The 18,001-nt window shown below is 39.2% G+C and overlaps 1 protein-coding gene across 2 annotated transcripts; it reads right to left on the bottom strand.

Annotated features, from left to right (window-relative positions):
• Window positions 1-7,277: 7,277 nt before the first annotated feature.
• Window positions 7,278-17,554, bottom strand: LOC103722872. Of its 2 annotated transcripts, none has more exons than XM_039128638.1 (10): window positions 17,188-17,554; window positions 16,722-16,915; window positions 15,751-15,929; window positions 14,218-14,502; window positions 14,083-14,141; window positions 13,869-13,905; window positions 13,679-13,750; window positions 9,643-9,967; window positions 8,346-8,934; window positions 7,278-7,375 (listed from the first exon to the last, which is right to left on the bottom strand). In XM_039128638.1, the coding sequence occupies exons 1-9, from the start codon at window positions 17,333-17,335 to the stop codon at window positions 8,542-8,544; spliced, it is 1,692 nt and encodes a 563-aa protein (XP_038984566.1). In that variant the 5' UTR covers window positions 17,336-17,554; the 3' UTR covers window positions 7,278-7,375; window positions 8,346-8,541. The 2 variants fall into 2 exon arrangements, with proteins under 2 accessions (XP_038984566.1, XP_008811798.2); XM_008813576.4 differs by having other exon boundaries at window positions 7,278-7,385; window positions 8,356-8,934.
• Between the last annotated feature and the right edge of the window lie 447 nt (window positions 17,555-18,001).

Below are 18,001 nucleotides of genomic sequence, written 5' to 3'. Positions count from 1 at the left end.
GAAAACGTTGGCGTTCCCATATTGTCCCCATAGTGTCCTCTTTTATCTCCGGGAATCCGGATATCTCCCTCTTAACACGTCTGCCACGATATGGCATTGCAGTTTTACCGTTGCAGTCGTTTAAGCCCACGAACACGAATTTTTTGCTCAACTATATGTGATGGACTGCGACATGTCACGAGCCATGTCATGCATCATTGGAATCTTATAGGTTGGTCAGGAATAGGTGGGTTGGTGGAGTTGCAGCTGCAGACGAGAACACAATGGATTTTTTTTTTTAATTTTGACCCGAGCCGAATTCGTTTGGGTTTAGGCTCATTTTCCAATCATTATTGCTAATTTACCTAAAAAAAGATTAGGTTGGGCCAAGTCCGGTCTAAGCTAGAGTCAGAGTTGTTGGCTTTGGTTTTTATGGGTGGAAACCAACTTTTCTACTATATTCCATATGGTGGTGGGACTGTTTGTTCGCCTGCATTGCTAAATAATTGCATTTGCATTTCCAAGTATGCTGGCGTATGAGAACTACAAATGTAGTTCATGTATTTGGTCATTTAATGTTGAGAGGTTTCAATTACTTTGAGATGGAGTAGAGCTGATCATGGATCGGATTTGAGAAAAAAAAATTAAATTTTAAATAAGCCCGACCCAAAATTTGATTAAAAATAAATAAAATTTTGACGTAAGATCCGGCTTTTGATCAGCTGTACTGCAGAGTGCACCAATTCTCTGTGGTTATTGGCGATTCATATAGTATACGAGAGTCGCATGGGTAACATGAGGCGCCCGTGTATCATGTCACTAGGGTAGGGTATAGAGTGGGATTGTGAGGCATCTTTCTGTTTTATAATCATTATTATATTATAATTCTATAAAATCATTATGCATTATATTATAATGTAATATAATCTACTGTATAAAAATATAATCCAATTACTATATCATAATAAGTATGATATAGTTGTGCTATAAGATCTAATACAAGATAGCGTAATATAATATGATATATAGTTTCTGATACTAAAAATAGTATATGACGATGATGGTGGTGGTAATAAAATATTGATTCATAATATCTACTTTTCCTTAATTAATTAATTAATATTGATATCATAATAATTAATATCAAAATGTGACATTACAGTCTCCGGCAGCATACTCAAAGTCATTGTCCAGCCTTCTTCCGGGATTCCACATACGCGAGATGGTGCCTCAATTGGAGTTAATGGCACCGATTTTATAATAACAACGGATGGCCTCTTTTGGGAAGAGAAATTAATATAGTCTAAACTTGAGTCAACATATACCTGCACCCAATAAACTAACTTGCTTGTATATCAAACTTATTGATTAACAAGTTCCAGATTTTGTTTGCAAAGATGACACAGATTGAAAAATGGGACTCCAACTTGAATATGGGCGAGATTGGTTTGGTTGGGTTGGTGACCTCAACCTGAAAAAAATGGATTTGTTTCTAAGTTCATTTATGGAGTGATGTAACGTATAAGCCCCCGTGCTTATTGATTCTGGTGGTCAAGTAGGTTTTGTGTCCAAGTTAACGCGACTCAATTTGATATAACCCGCACCGATTGTTTGGACCGCCAATTTAAGCAAATATAGATTTATAAAATGTTATTAACTCACATTTAGAAATCGGTTACCAGTAAATTAGTTCATATAGTGGTCTAGCTTGTAAGTTATCATCAGAATCAACCTGATCGGGTTTGTGAAAAGCCAAGTTATGGCAGACTAGATGCTAAACCGGATTTTTCTGTATGGACTTTGTGGTGATAAATGTCTACCCTAGAGCTGGTCTTTGGATGGGCCCGAGCCTAAACTATATTCATTTTTAGTTAGACTTCAGGCCCTGCCTACTTAAACTTTAATATCTTCTGTGCCTAAAATCGGCCCATATTCAGCTCTGGTCCACCCGAAGATGTTGGATGACCATGTGTGCTTTGAACAACCTGCCACTTCTTCGCTCGCAAAGAAACATTGGTCATGCTCGTTTTGATCTGCATGAGAAATTTACAATACACTCTTTTCAATAGATAATTAGAGGGGTTTATGCTTCCCACACAATTAAGGAATGCATAAGAGCTGTTGATAATGAATGTAAGCTTGCTTTGATTATTTTTTTTTTATTGCTTAGCTTCATAAATAATGCAAGTTGTAGTTAAGTGACGGGGAAGGAAACATCTTCCAGAAGCAGCCCAATCAACTTGACTGGACAGGATTTTGAAGAGGCATATTGGTCAATTATTTGCGGTATTTAAAGAGAGTGGATGAATTTATGTCTCACTTGGTCTTGTGAGGGATGATTTATTGTTTGGTGTCATGTTGCATGTCTAGTGGAGGCTAAGGCTCAATAATTGGGTCTTTGTGGTCCTCTTTGTTGGTGTTAGGGCAGCAAATGGATTGGGTTCGGATTCGATTTGGCTTGACTTAATTCAAGATTGTTTTGGTATTAAAATTTTAGACTAGATCTGATCTATTGCTCTGGAGTTTGAATCAACTCAAGATTTTCAATTAGTTTTCATTGTGTTAGAAAAAGTCGAACATGCTGAGACCAATTTGAGATCCATACATGATCCAATTAGGGTTCATGTCTGAAATTACTGGTGACCCATTGTTCTTGTGCCTTTGTATGAGTTCAAGATCAAGTCAGCTTGCTCGGACTACTAGAGCATCTTGTATGCTAATGGACTCTTTATTGTCAAAGCTAAAACAAAAAAAGACTATTAGTTATGTATGGCTTTAAGTGAATATTGCACCATATTTTCTTTCTTTCTTTTTGTATTTTGGATAAGCAAAGATTATATAGAAATCAAAGAAATATAGATAACATATGCCTCACCAACAGCACCTATGAGGAGCTTGCATATGTGTCTCCGCATTCAACCACCAGTGTGTAGTAGAATATATATGTATAATAGGAGAAAATAGGCAACTCTTAATTAAGATTGCTATTTTGAATGAAATATTGGTTTGTATTGATATTAAAAGATTGCATACACATATATATATATATATATATATATATATATGTGTGTGTGTGTGTGTGTGTGTGTGTGTGTGTGTACATGTGTGTATGCCTGTGTGTGCACACACCCACACCCACACACACGCACGCCCACACGCGCGCTCGCGCACACGCGCGCGCGCGCAAAATTTGCTCCTCCTTATTTTGATCAATATAAATCAATACACATTGAGTTATCATATTACAGTTAGAAAGAGACTGTACACCTTATGTCATCTTCTTGTAGAATAAATTAATAATTTTAAAATCAATAATAAACCATTTAAATTAAAGATGCAACCTACTCAACATGATATATACTATGAAAAAAAAGTCCATAGATGGGTCAAAAATTTTCAATCACTTACAATATTAGTACAATTTTAAATTAATAATTTAAAGTTAATCAATCTTGCAATCTTAAATTAGCATTAGTATATCTCAGTTAGTATAAAAAATAAAAACTTTGAAGCAGCAGCAAGATTTGTCCAACTCTCAAAAGATATGAGAATTAAGATATGGAAACCTCAACATGAGCGAGAGTCATTTCCCCGACAAATAGTCTAACATTGCTTTTGGTAGGCACCGCTAGACGAGGACGCTTCTTAGGGTGGATGCGATTCTATCCAAGATGTCATGTTAAGTTGTACTGGAGGCATCTCTAGTCTCGTTAGGTGAGCTACCCTATTGCACCGGTAGAAGGGTGTGCATAAAAAAAGTTTAAAATAACTGCTCTATTGGCCCCCCTTGCTGCGTTCAACGTTTCAGTAACAACATTACTAGAGTTATTCTTGATTCCGATGACCGATTTTTACCCCAAAATATTTGGTTTTAAATCTTTATACTACTGTAGTAACAATATAATTGAAAATAATAAACAATAATAGAAAAATATTCCAAAAAACTATTCATTTTTATACTATGCAGCTTCTTTGAAGAAAGAATTAGCATAAAGGATTAAATTTTGATTTTTTTATTTAGAAAAATACTGCAGATAAAAAAAAATTAGAATTATTTATGTTATAGCAAACCATTATAACCATCATAAATTCACTATGTGGCATAAGGTCATAAAAGAGCTCAAAATTGTTATAATGGTTGTTATTTTAAGCCTCGACTATGATAGATGTATGCTAATATAGGAGGAAGATAGCGGTCATTGCAATCGATCATAATTTAGTGTCATTAATAGGTTAAACAAAAAAAATTATTTTTAATCTTCATATGAACTATTTCTTCAGATAAAATAATAAACTTTCAAATAAAATAAAAAAATTTCAAAATTCATTTGGACAAGGAACAAACTTTTTGAAAGAAAAGGGAAGAATAGGAGCAAATGAATTTTGATTTTTTTTTATTTTATTTGAAAGTTTATTATTTTATCTGAAGAAATAGTTCATATGAAGATTAATTCTTCCCTTTTCTTTTAAAAAGTTTGTTCCTGCATCTCTTAAGGGGCCTCAGGAGTCTGGGTTGGAGGAGAGAGGGACTTGTACTGCCTACCTTGCCTACCACTTTTGGTTGGACAGAAATGCCTAAGTCTTTGAGGATAGCAGCTCGTCCCTAATAGTGGTGGCGGCCAGAGCTCTACTGCACGCGGCAGAGTTTATCAGGACCGTTGAAGTTCCATCGACTGGGTTGGCTAGAGACATCTAAAGCCCCCTTCCTGCTTTTGCAGCGCGCAGATATGTATTTGTATCCTGGGTGCCTCCACCTCCTAATTTTCTAAAGGTGAACTTCGATGGCAGGGTGGCCAACAACAGGAGATGCGGAGGCGCAGGCTCCGTCATCAGAGATCATGATTACAGACTAGCAGCAGTGGGGGTCAGCAGATCTTCAACTCCTCTGTGATGTGTGCTGAGCTCAAAGCAGCCTGGGAACGCATCTCTTATGCCTGGGAGACACTGGGTACGGCTAAGCTCATCCTCGAGGGCGACTCAGCTATGGTGATCAACTGGATCCGGGATCGGAGACGCACAGGCAAGGGCAAACCGCTGCTCCTCGACATTCGCAAATTTCTGCAGGAGTGTAATTTCCATTAGGCCACATACATTTATAGGAAAGCAAACGGTGCAGCTGACTGGGTTGCTGCCTATGCGGTTTACTATTCCAGAGGCTTTGTATGAATGGATTGCGACATAGTGCTCGGTCCTTTATATGATTTTTTGTTTTCTTATGGTAAAAAGAAATCAAAAGAACATTGTTATTTTATCATTATTATCCATTATTTGTTATTATGATGTCATTAACGGCCATTACAATATTATTAAAAGATTGAAATCTTAGTTTGCTAGGGTAAGTAACGGCAATCGGTTGTAATTGGGGTCGATCCGATGGGATAATTAATGCTGCTTGCTTATTGGCACCTCGATACGTACTCCCCTCACCGTCATGCAGTGTCAGAACCACTCATTTCACGGCCACCCCGATACCATCAGCGTTGTGGAATGAAAAAAAGGCGCTTATGCAGATTGCGTATGGGCAAATCTAGTTGTCCTCGTGGCAGCTTCCATATTTAACGTCCGCCTATGTAACTTCAGGTCATTCATTCCGCTTTACGACACGTGTGCGGCGGAGAGTTCACGCAGTGAATTCTCGAATCTGGCATCCAGATCTTCTGCTGAGCGTACGATGCTTCACTGCCAAAGCAGCAAACCTCGTCATCAGATATTCTGGTGCTGCATCTCTTCTCTGTTCGCTTCTTTCTACAGCAGCCATCAAATTGTCCGGTGCAATGCTTTCGTCTTAAAAACGAAGCTACGAAGAATAATGATATAGATAGATGATTAACACGTTTGGACATGCAACGAACTCATAAAAATTAAGTCTATCTAGCTGATATGAATTGGCTATGTTAATTAATGTAATTCTGGAGATCAGACAAGGCACTTGTAAAGTAATCCATGTTTCCACGGGCATGACATCTTGGAGCGAGTCAGCTAAGCTGCTCAAGCATTCTGAGCTCAAAATCCATTTCTTGAAATATATTAACATTTGGCATCTGTTAGAGCCTTGTACTCTCACACCGAACTAATCATATGATGCAAGCAACTCTATAATGCATCGAGCGGTCCACTTAAGCCTGCCAAAATCTTAATTATGGCCTAGATGACCAATATTTGGTGCCAAATCCACACCAAGCTGCTTCCAATCTGGGTCCCACACACATGCAGCCCGACTCGTTCCTTCAGTCCTCCAGTTGCCAAGGTGACCACATAAGTAGGAGTAGGACCACACTGCTATGGCCATCGGTCGGCAAGCCTAGCGCATGCATATTTTTTGGGCTTCACTAATACTAAATAGTAGCCTTTCACTAATCCCGAATCAATCATTCCCTTCCACCATTAGTTAGACCATTGTAATTAATTATGGGAATGGAGCATCAAAAAATGCATCATCCAATCCTTTCCACCAATAAACTCTGTTAGCTTGGCCAAAAATCCAAGATGAAGTCGGCAATGGAGAGCATCATGATGGTGTGCTCTTTCTGAAGCCTGGCATGGCCAGCCTTTTGCCACCAAAATTTGGATGGAGTTGACTGCATGCATCGAGCACCCGACATCATCATCGACATGGATAATGAGCGCTGCATCCTCAACCGTGCTCGAGGTATTGTCCAAACTTGTAAGTGATGCAAAATGCGTACACCCTTCATTCCCCCGGAAAGGGAAGTAAAGGCCTGCTGAGCCCACTCAAATGTTCCCCCTAGTTTGGCATGCACGCTAGCTACATATGGCATTATACCAGGTTCTGTGCTGAATCCTTTCAAATGGTGGTATGTCGGCCATCTTTGGGTTCTCCTGTGCCGCATGAAGCAGCTATTCTCTTATTCAGCCGGATCTAATTTGCTGAAAAAAAAGGTCCGGAAACTTGAACCAATAATTGGGAGTTAAATCACAGATGCACCAAATTAGTGAAAGTTAAAACCACGTTCCCTTCCACGTCGTCCTGCGTAAGAACCCACATCAAGGTACCTTAGTCCTGTCAGTTTGAGGTCAGAAATATCCTATCGTCCAACTTTACTAGAGGAACAGATCTCATCTCATGCGGTCATTCAGCCTCCAATCAAGAATTGGATCCTTTTTGACAAGAGGGCTCCGTGCAGGTTCTATTAGTCCTCGAAGCTCACGATGGTTATAGCGCAAGGACCACCTACTAGGAGGCCATGATGTGTCTTGAGCGCCGGCACAAGGAACATGCTCCCATGCACCTGAACTCCAAATGATAACAAATACTGTAGTTTACACAGGTCCACGAGTAGGTTTTATGTGTGAATAGAATATATAAAAAGCATAAACATTCGACCACACCCAATCCAAGAAATGACCTCACGAAATAGACAAGCACGGGAGGGCACCGATAGAACGGGTAGTTCTAAATACACCCCCCCTATTGCTCAGGACACCCCCCAAAAATTAAAAAAAAAATACCCAAACTAACCTTTAGTGTAATTACCATATTGCCCTTGAAATTTTCTCAGTACACCCCCCTTCCTACTCCTCCGTTTCGTGCTCCGTTCGGCACTGGATCGCCGAACAAAATGCTTCTGTTCGGCTGAACGGTGCCGAACAGAAGGCTTCTGTTCGGCGATCCAGTGCCGAACAGAAGGCTTCTGTTCGGCAACCCTCAACCGAACAGAATCCTTCTGTTCGGCGGAGGGGAGGGGAGGAGGGGTAGGAGGGTGGGGAGGAGGCGGCGGAGGGGGGAGGGGTAGGAGGGGTAGTTGGAGGAGGGGGAGGTGGAGGAGAAGGAGGAGGAGGGGGAGGTGGAGGAGAAGGGGGAGGAGGGGTAGGAGGAGGAGGAGGAATGGGAGCAGGGAGGAATAGGGGGTGGAGGAGGAGGCAAAGAAGGGGAAGAAGGCGGAGGGGGATGCAGAGTAAGAGGGGATGGGGATGGGGGGCGGAGGTAGAGGGGTGGAGGAGTAGGAGGAGGGAGGAGGGAGGAGGAGGGTGAATAGGCGGAGGAGGAGGGGAGAGGGATGAGGGGGAGGCAGAGGTGGGCGGGAAGAGGGGGAGGGGGAGGAGGAGGATGAGGAGGGGGAGGAGGAGGAGGCAGAGGCGGGGCGGAGGAGGAGGGGAGAGGGATGAGGGGGAGGCAGAGGTGGGCGGGAAGAGGGGGAGGGGGAGGAGGAGGATGAGGAGGGGGGAGGAGGAGGAGGCAGAGGCGGGGGGTGGGGAGGTGGGGGGTGGGGAGGGTGGGGGTAATTTAGAAATTTTTAATTTTTTAGGGGTGTCCTTAGCAAATGGGGGGGTGTAGAGAGTATTTAATTTTTTTTTAATTTTTGGGGGGTGTCCTGAGCAATAGGGGGGGTGTATTTAGAACTACCCCGATAGAACTCGTCTTCACAGCTCATGGCTCCAAATATCATGAATAAGGCCAAAGCTGATGAATTGCTACAGGTGCAAGAATAAGTGCACATACATATGAATCTAGACAACATACTTAGCACCCAAGATGGTGCTTCGCCCCACCTTTGGGATTTGGGGTGGGATGGGCTGCTTATGTTTTTATATCTATGTAGACTAGGATGATACTTCGATTCTCACGGGAATGTTGCTATTTGGAGCAAACTTCACTTTAGACAGTGGCGCAAACACCTCCTCCCTTTGGGGGTGGTTCGCATAGAAAATCCACAGGATGAGGCAGAGCAAGACCCCGATGGAGATCAGGGCCAGTCCAACACTGACCATGCGGAGGTCTTGCTCCAGATCGGGGCAGTAGTTTGTGGTGATGGTGTCGAACGTTTCTCGGACGAATTTGCAATCCTGAAGGCTGAGTAATAGCGGAGTGTAGTGATAGAGCGCATAGCTTACATTTACTGCCTCTGCCAGATGGAAATATATATCTGGGGTAATCCTTCCACTGCTGATACATAAACCTGAAAACGAAACTTTGCACGTGTAGTTCTGCCACACCTGAAAGGTTTTAAACATGGAGAGATTAATGCAAGTGAAGAAGATATTGCTATATTGATGATATCATAGCGGCAAAGAGACTATCAGATGACTGTAAGATGGTGAACACAGGACTAAAGTGGGATCCCCGTGGCAAAAGAGATGAAATGTTCCAAAAGAATTTAGAAAGCACAGCCATCTGAAAAAGGACAAATTATTTTAATTCACTTGTGGCGACTTTGAAATAAGACACATCTAGCAAGAAAATGTAGAATTAGTATGAGAGCAAGAAGGAAAATACTATGTTATGAATCTATTTTGCTACGTACTTACAAAGTGGGTCGAACAGTTTTAAACAAATCAATCCTTTTGTTTTACAAGTATAAAACTAATTCTACGTGAGGGCAGTGATGACAGCTGGCATACATGAAAGGACAAATAGTTTAGGATAGCACAGCATGATCTTGACTGGCCAGCAAGAAAATTTAACAACTAAGCTGGATTTCCAAGAGAGAAGCTAATAATTGCATCCAGGCTGCTATTGTTTTGTTTTATTTTGTTTGTTGTCAGAAAATCTGAGTCTAGTTTTCAATGCAAACTTAGAGACAATAATTTTTTTAGGATTTCAAGTTCATCTATCCTAGTAATTTCCCATTTCCTTTTTCTAAGCAAAGGTTACAAATGAAAAGCATTTTCAGGGAATTTTTGAAGTGTGAATTGCTTACGCACCACTGGTGCATCAGTGATTGGCACCTCTTGAGGTTCACATTGCCGATTGTTCAGCTGAGAATCGTATGGAGAACAGAGAGATGGCATTGGCTGTCCAGACTGATTGTAAAAATTGAACCCATCCTGGAATGCAGCATTTGAATTCGCAATAGCAAAAATTGCTATGTTGACTATGTTTACAAGCAGGCGAACCACTTCTTTACTTTGGTAGAGCGTGTGTTTTGTTGTCTGCTCATCAACACATGGGAGAATGTTACTGAGAGCTGTCTCTGCCTGAGGATAGCGCACCCACTCATCCATTGCTGTACAAGTATCTGCCGCAGCACTGTTGCAATCAACATATGTGATTCTTGTAAGATACCAAAGTGTACACATACATACATACGTACATACGTACATACATATATAAGTACATGCATGCATGCATACATACATACATACATAACCATTTAACTGTTGTATAGGAAAGGTTAGCACATAGAGATGAAATCACCAAAACACTCCTTTGTCTCTCTTCCCATGCACTGAGAAAACAGGAGGGGTGTTTTAGTAATTTCACCAGTATTAAAGGCATCCAAAAATCAAGAACATGAAGATGACATGTTTAGAATATCTGTAAAATTACCTACATACTCATATATTTAAATGCATGGAAATAAATTCAATGGGCCTTTTGGTAATACACCCCTAAATCAATACAGCTACTGCGCCTTGCCTTGCTACTCACAGCATGCAAACCTGCCATGCACACCATACGCACATCCAAGAACATCCATACAGATGTTCTGATCAGAGCATTTGATCACTTCTATGAAAAAGACAAAATGCCCTATATTTTTGTATAGTCATAGGTTTGTATAAATGAGAGTTTTGGTTCTTTGACTGGTTCTCATTTAATGAATGTAGCATTTCTTTTCTGTCTATGCATCAGTAAGAGGACAGAGTCAGTAGAATTCATGGAAATACAGTAGTTATTATCAACTAGCAACAACAATTTATAATGACTTCCATGAGATTAAAAATCCTATGTGTATGCATTCCGCGCAACCATTTGTGTGTTTGCATGCTTGCATGCACCTACTTATGCAAGCACATAGATATACAAGAACATATACACATGCACGTACCACGTTACAGTGAACAGCTTCCATATTAGAAACTGATCCATAGCAGTTGGATGTTGAATTTTTCTGGAGTTGATTGAACTTCTGATCCTAACCTCATTTTTTCATTGTTAACACATGTTCATTAAGAAACCTTTCACCTCTCAGAATGTAATAATAATGAATAGACAATAAATTGTAGAATATAATAGCTAAAGACCTGTCTATTGATTAGAAGAAGAATCATATTTGAGCATCATGGTAATATCAACGAATCAATTATTTGGGATGAAGTATAATTCCTTAAATTAAGAACTCACAACTCGTTGCTCAAATTTGACTATAGAAAAATGGAGAAAAGAAGAAAAAGGGGGTTCCAAGCGAGTCCACTATGTCATACTGGAGGAATTAGTGACAATAACCACCAATACTTCCAATGTGTCCTGGCTGATGAACACAACAATGAATACGAATTTTCTCGAGGGCTTGATCAAGTAAGATCATAAATATTCATTAATTTTACAAATTTCAACAGACCTTGATGGACATTTGGGGATCTCTATTTGGGGTATTTGGTTGACAAGTTTTTTACTAAAACAGCCAGGTTGTTTTACAAGATCTATGTTTGGTTGCTTTTCAGAAGCATTGTTTTGCCAAAATTGATAGAGTACTAGATTCTGATAAATGAGTTTTATGGAAAACAGGTCTCCCCCTTTTTTTCATCAAACCTATTTACAGAGAATCATATTTTATGATTATTTTTCTCCGAAAAACTCAAGACAACCAAACAGCCTATTTATATTTAGGTATTACCACGATGAACGATTCTGACAAGGATATTACAATCTTAGAAATTGGCAGATCCCTGTTGGCAGGTCTGGGATAAGGTGCGAAAAGAATCAATTATTGAACTGTTTGAGAAGGAGTGAATGAAATATGACATGCACTACAATTTTTTTTATTCGGTCCAGTTCGAAGAGAGTAATGCAGAGATTGTAGGTATATTCAGAGACATTTTGCTGATTCACCTTAAGCTGACAAAAGGATGTTTGAGTGTCTTGCATGCATCAAATCAGAACATTAAAAATTGTGTGAATCAATTTATCACAGGACAATAAAAAAGATAAATAGTTTCTGTTAAGATGGTTACTAAGATTAAACATAAGAAGGCAGATCACTGTGATTCAGTCCATTAGAATCTTGTTTTTGAGGAATATTTTACCATGTCTGGTCCATTTCTGTAAGTTTACTTAGAATGACATAGGCAGTCTAAAAAAGCCCATTACCCAGTTATGGTTTTGGCAAACCAGGGTCCTGGGAGGGTAACCTTTGGCCCTTTTTTTCCACACAAAGTGGCTGCTCCAATACTTCAACCCGCACCATTACACTTCTCAGCCCAAGCTTTTTACCATTCACCAAGCAAGGTGCAAACATAGTTGATACATCAAGATTTAGTTAGCATATATGGGTATGTATTTTATACATTAACCCAAGCAGTCATTCTGTTACAGGGGACCAGAATTCAAGTTCTTTGATTGTGTTCCAGATTTGGTTCAATATTCTTTTTTTTCTTTTTATTCGAGAAAAAAAAGAAGGGGGTGTACAAACTGCACTATTGGCACCCACGCTCTGGTTCAATATTCAAATCAAACTATATCTTGTTGTGAAGAATCCACTGCTCGTGTGTACTTCATGCATATAAGTCAACAACCCCCCCCCCCCCCCACAAAAAAAAAGACAATTTTAAAGCATTTTGGATGATTTAGATCACCATGAAATGCATAAAATATTAAATCGGGTTACCTACCATGCACTTTGGCACTAGGCCTATAACTATGTGAATGATGCCCTCTGAACATTGAAGTTCCCATCTATATAGCACAAATGGTCTATGAACCTATTCCTTTGTGTATGTGCAAGCAGAAGTGCATGCAGACATTGAGAAACACGGTATATATCATTCTGTTGGTGATGCAAATATAATACTGATTGTTTAGATGACAGCTGTATAAGTTAGATTTGAAAGAATACACATGGAAAGAGCATATGCATGCTACCAATGAACAAAAAGCAGATATGCCAACAGTATGGTGAATAAGATACCCAAAAGGTTTATTTTGTTTTCCACGACTTCATCTGAGTTGTCATGTGCTTTCCGGTCTGTTATGTGAGCAAAAGCTGTTATTTTCACCATACTGCTTTAATTTGTCAAAGTCAGAGATGGTAAAACAATGCCCTTCTATAGAGAAAAAGTCTACATATACTTCAAAGGAGGTATAAAGAAAATTTTATAAGGGAACTTTACGAAAGATTGATTCCTGCAATGCATAGTTATTAAACACCTCTCTTGAAGGCTGATAAGGCATCCAAGAAAATCTGTTCTATACCCATCAAACATCATATTTCTTACAATTAGGGGTTTTTCGGAGTGGAGGTTGGGGTGGGGTTATTCTTGCAATTCTTGCACGAGGTATCAAGATTAACGCCATTTCAGGCTAGATATGTTTGAATATATTAAGTTGGGAAGTTGCCATCTACTTATACAATAATAATGTACAAATACATCCATTCATACTGACCATTCATTCAAACACTATGGAAATATTTCCATTTATGATTATTGAAATGTCATCATAACAACATATAAGATCACATTTTATCTTCACGGTCAGATAATTGTTTTTTGAAAAAAAAAATAAGAATAACAGAAAAGATTACACAGTATGTGGAGAATGAGAGCTCTGCCTGGCACATGAATTTGCCAATCTCCTAAGCAACAAGACTACAGATACAAGAATTTCTTAGATATCCAAGTATCTATATGCAAGTACAGACATATGTATGCGTGCACACTCATATGTATCATGCATGTATGTATTGCACATATACATGCATAAAAGTAGGAAGGGCAAAGTGTTGAATGAGATTCTTACTTATTGAGGATCACGAAAAATCCATAGAGAATGAAGGTAACTGCCACAAGGAGCCAACCGCTCATTATAAATCTGAAAGAACCAAATAAAAGATCTTAAATAGACATTAAGAATTTCAGACCTTGAAAAAAATTATATCAAGTTAGCCCGTAGTTTATCTCCAAATAAAAGTACACAGCTTTCAACTTACACATAAATTGCATGTTTGTGACCCAAAACTGAAAGCACTGCAGAGAAAAATTGCTGCAGGTCAAGATAAAATTATGGTAGATAAAAAGTTAAAGTACAAAAAAAAAAATCATTCTTGTGTTTGGAGAGACGTGAAAGAAGTGAACTAGTGCAAAAGAAATGAACTTCTATAAATGAAAAGTAATAAATTCTCAGTAAGGAGATAAATTTCATACAGAAACCAAGTATGGCCAGCAAAAGCATCAGTGATGCTACCACGATCAATATGGAACGCCTATCACAAGACAAAAGTTCAGTTTGTGATCTTAATATGGATATAGCGGTTGAGTAAACATATTCTAGAGACATACAAGTCATGGATGACTGCTCTGATTTTCTCAGAACTTTCATTTGTTTTCTCTGATAGGATACTAGCTGCACCATTTAAGGCTCCATTTAACTTGTCAATTTCATTCCAAATTTCTGATGGGAGATAGACCTCTGCCACATTAATCGTCTTGGCAGAGGACAGAAAATCTGTGACATTCCTTAGTATCTGAATAGTGAAATCTGATTGATTGACAACAAACTTTAAAGTATCCAAAACTTCCTCATGGAACTCATTCTGGCCCACAGAGAGAAGAATGCATCCGGTCCTGGTTTTATAAAAATAAAAGGACAGCAATGTCAATATGAGCTACCCAAGAAAATTAAAATAAGAAAATCAAAGTATCTACATTCGTTTGTGCAACATGTAACGATATATCATAAATAATAAATAAAAATTAAGACATGCAGTTATGATATTTTAGAAACTTTAACAGAAAATCTAAAGCTTGCTAGCCCATTTGACAGGTTAATATCTGCCTAAGGATAACATCTCATCCTGCTGATGAAGGTAAAAATGCCTCACCATTATCTTAACAAAACATATTCGGTAATAATATCCTGAAATGGAACTTACAGCAACGACTAGCATCTTCAACTACTTTATAGTTTTCCCACAAACCAAGATTCTTAAGTAAGAGATCAAATATGATATTTCATATCACCAAATGATAAAAAAACAAATTGCCATAATAAGATATAATTGATAAATGCAGATGGTACTAAGTTTTAGTCTATGTTTAAAACGTTCTAAGGGTCATGATTAAATAAGAACATCTTCTTAAAGTCCTAGGTCCTTCAAATGCTGAGGCACTTGTTCTTAAGATGTAAGGAACCATTAAGAGGTACAGGAGGAACAATTTACTTTATTTCCTCCCATTCAATATTTTTCTAACTGGAAATGCAATAGGTATAAGAAAGCCAAAAAAGGAATACTTAAACATGATTTTAAAGGCAATGCCATTTGCACTAACCCACATATAGTGTTTGACTCTTTAATCAAATTGAGACAACAAAATCTTTTCTTAACAAAATGGACAATTAAGGTCTAGATACATCTTGCTTGAGATAAAAGGAAGTAAAGAGTTTTATGGATTTATTTAGCCAGGGAACACGATATAATTTTATTAATATGCGCTTGGAAGTTCCAACATGACTTCCATTAGAAAAAGAAAAATTGGAAGTCTAAGTTATATGTCGTCCGCCAAGTTTCCATTAGTCTTGATTTATATCACGGGACGCCAAACATAATATAAGAATCAAAATAGCATCCTCAGGAAGTACATAATCAAGAAATAATGTAACATCTATCTGCAACTACATAAGCATCAACAGGCTCTATTAGTAGCTAACAACTATGCGAATTTTACACCATCAGTGCTGAAAAGCAGAATTTTTGCCAAGATATAATACTTGACGTTGGAGCTAGAAAAAAAGATACTTCTTCTTTTTTGAGCAATGAAAAAAAAAAACTGCCTCAAAATTAAGAAGACTTTATGAAAGTTTAAGTGTATTACAATGCAGCACATGTGAAGAGCATCAACAATGCAAGACAAATACATTGTGCAAGGAATGATCCTCCATCTTTGGTTCCCATTCCCCGTCTACAGCAGAGATGTGCACCTAAAACCAACCCGAAAGAAACAAACCATAATGCTGCAAGAACAAACCCAGCAGCTCCTGTAAATGCAACAGACTGCAAGAATACTGATCAATATTCAGTAAAAGAAATCCAGTTCAAATTTGAGGCAAAGAAGTAGCTATTATGAAAAGTTCATACCACTTGACCTGAACATTGCACGTGGGGCCACATGATAGAGAAATATTAAGATAATTTCAAACAAAAATTTTCAATTCAATAATGCATTTCAGCAAACTAGATAACTGTTATTATATTTTGCAAAAATAGGAGTGCAGCCAATCAACAAAACGATCTTATCTTGCCATCTTCGAGCTTGTTGTTATTGTTCACCAATATGGTGGTAAATTTTAGAGACTCTTTTGCATATGCATGCAATATTGACGGTAACTTTTCACTACAAAAATACAAACTTCACAAAAGAGAATTTCCCCCACTAAACCAATGGAGGACAGAGATAATTAATTTAAGTGTTTTCACTTCTGCTGTTATCAGTCAGAACTCTCGTTATTCAAAAAACATCACAAATTTAAAGCCACAGATACCATCAGCTCTGTAGCATCTGCTCCATCATTCCTACTGTCTCACCTATAAATGATGCTCCCTGACTTCTTTTTCTTATTTCTTATTTTTATCTGGACAATAATGCCACATAGCATCTTAAAGATTCCGCTTGTATCAGATTCAATCATAACCATCATAACTTCGTTGGCATCATAAAATCAAGCTTCAACCCAAAAGTTACTGGAAAACATCCCAATTTCAGCAGTTTTTCTATCCATTATATTTCAGTACACAAATGAAACAAAACAAAATTATGAAAAAGCAGGGCAAATTTAAATTACTTACAACCCAGTAATGCTTGTCAGTAATGTTCCAACCTCCGCCATACATTCTGAAATTATCAAGTATATCCGGCCTTCTCGTTCTGTTTGCCGCTAAAAGTAGTGGGAATTTTGCACTTGGAGCCGAAGCTATTGGTTCTGGTGCCATTGGTGTCAATTTTAAGAGATCCTTCGCCCATGCCGGCAAACTCTTTAAATCTTCACTTAACCAAAAAGATTAAAGAAAGCCAAATTAACTCAGAGAGACAGAGAGAAAATTCCAAGTAACATAACATAAATATGTCAAAACATGCAAAAAGGAAACAGCTCGGAGTGCATCCCATCATGGGCCACAAGCAGAGGATCCGGCAAAACCACGTCATGTCGTCTCCTTGCCTCACCACTCTCCACCATCAAGAAAGCGCAAGCAAGAAAGCAAGAAACCTGGCAAACAAACGAGAACGATCAAGAAGCAAGATCATCTCACCGACCTAGACTAATCTTCCTGGCGCCTTCCGCTCCACCAGCGAGGGCAAGCGACGCCTCGGAGGCCGCGAAAAGAGAGACCAAGACGAGGAGGCAGAAGGCGATCCCCCTGCCGCCGCTTCCTCCGGCGCCGGCGGAGCCGCGGGCATCCATCGGCCGATCTCAGCTCAAGAACAGCGAACGGAGAGATCGCATCGGGACCAACAACCAAGAACGATCACAGGAATCCTAAGGTTTCGCTCTCATCTCCCTCCCCTCCATGGATTCTCGGGTTAGGGTTTGGAGCCGAAGCGGAGGAGGAGTGGAGAAGAAAGGAGGAGGAGAATAAGAAACGGAGAGAAGAACGCGGGGAAGGCAGGAAGGTATGGGTCCGAAAGGCCTTTTATCGGCGGGAGAGGAAAGAGCTCCCGCGGGGCGAGTGGAGTGGATTAAAGAGCACTAAACCGGTCTCGTTACTATAAATTTTAATGACGTGGCAAATTCTTGAGCCAAATATTTTCTAACCCTGTTTATTGCGTTGGAAATTCCGAGTGGGTCCCGTGTCAATCCCGTGTGGTGAAAGCGCATTGCTTGATGGTTTCATTAAGGGTTATCTTCGTCGGTCTCCTAAAAAGGAACGGATCTTAGTGGATCTTTACCTCGCCTTTGGTTCTGCATGATTATGATGGGAAGGCCCTGATATCTGGAGATATTTACGAGAGTACCATTATCCGTTTTCTCTTGTTGACCGGGACGGGAATTGGACGAGAGCGATGGGATGGAAGAGGACGTTCCGGTCTGTCATTTAGGCACATGAGTAGGGGTATTTGCGTCATATAA

This window comes from Phoenix dactylifera, chromosome 8 (assembly GCF_009389715.1).
Source record: "Phoenix dactylifera cultivar Barhee BC4 chromosome 8, palm_55x_up_171113_PBpolish2nd_filt_p, whole genome shotgun sequence".
NCBI classification, from domain to species: domain Eukaryota; kingdom Viridiplantae; phylum Streptophyta; class Magnoliopsida; order Arecales; family Arecaceae; genus Phoenix; species Phoenix dactylifera.
The sequence above is the reverse complement of the archived record's forward strand: the minus strand, read 5'-3'. Positions and strand labels throughout refer to the sequence as shown.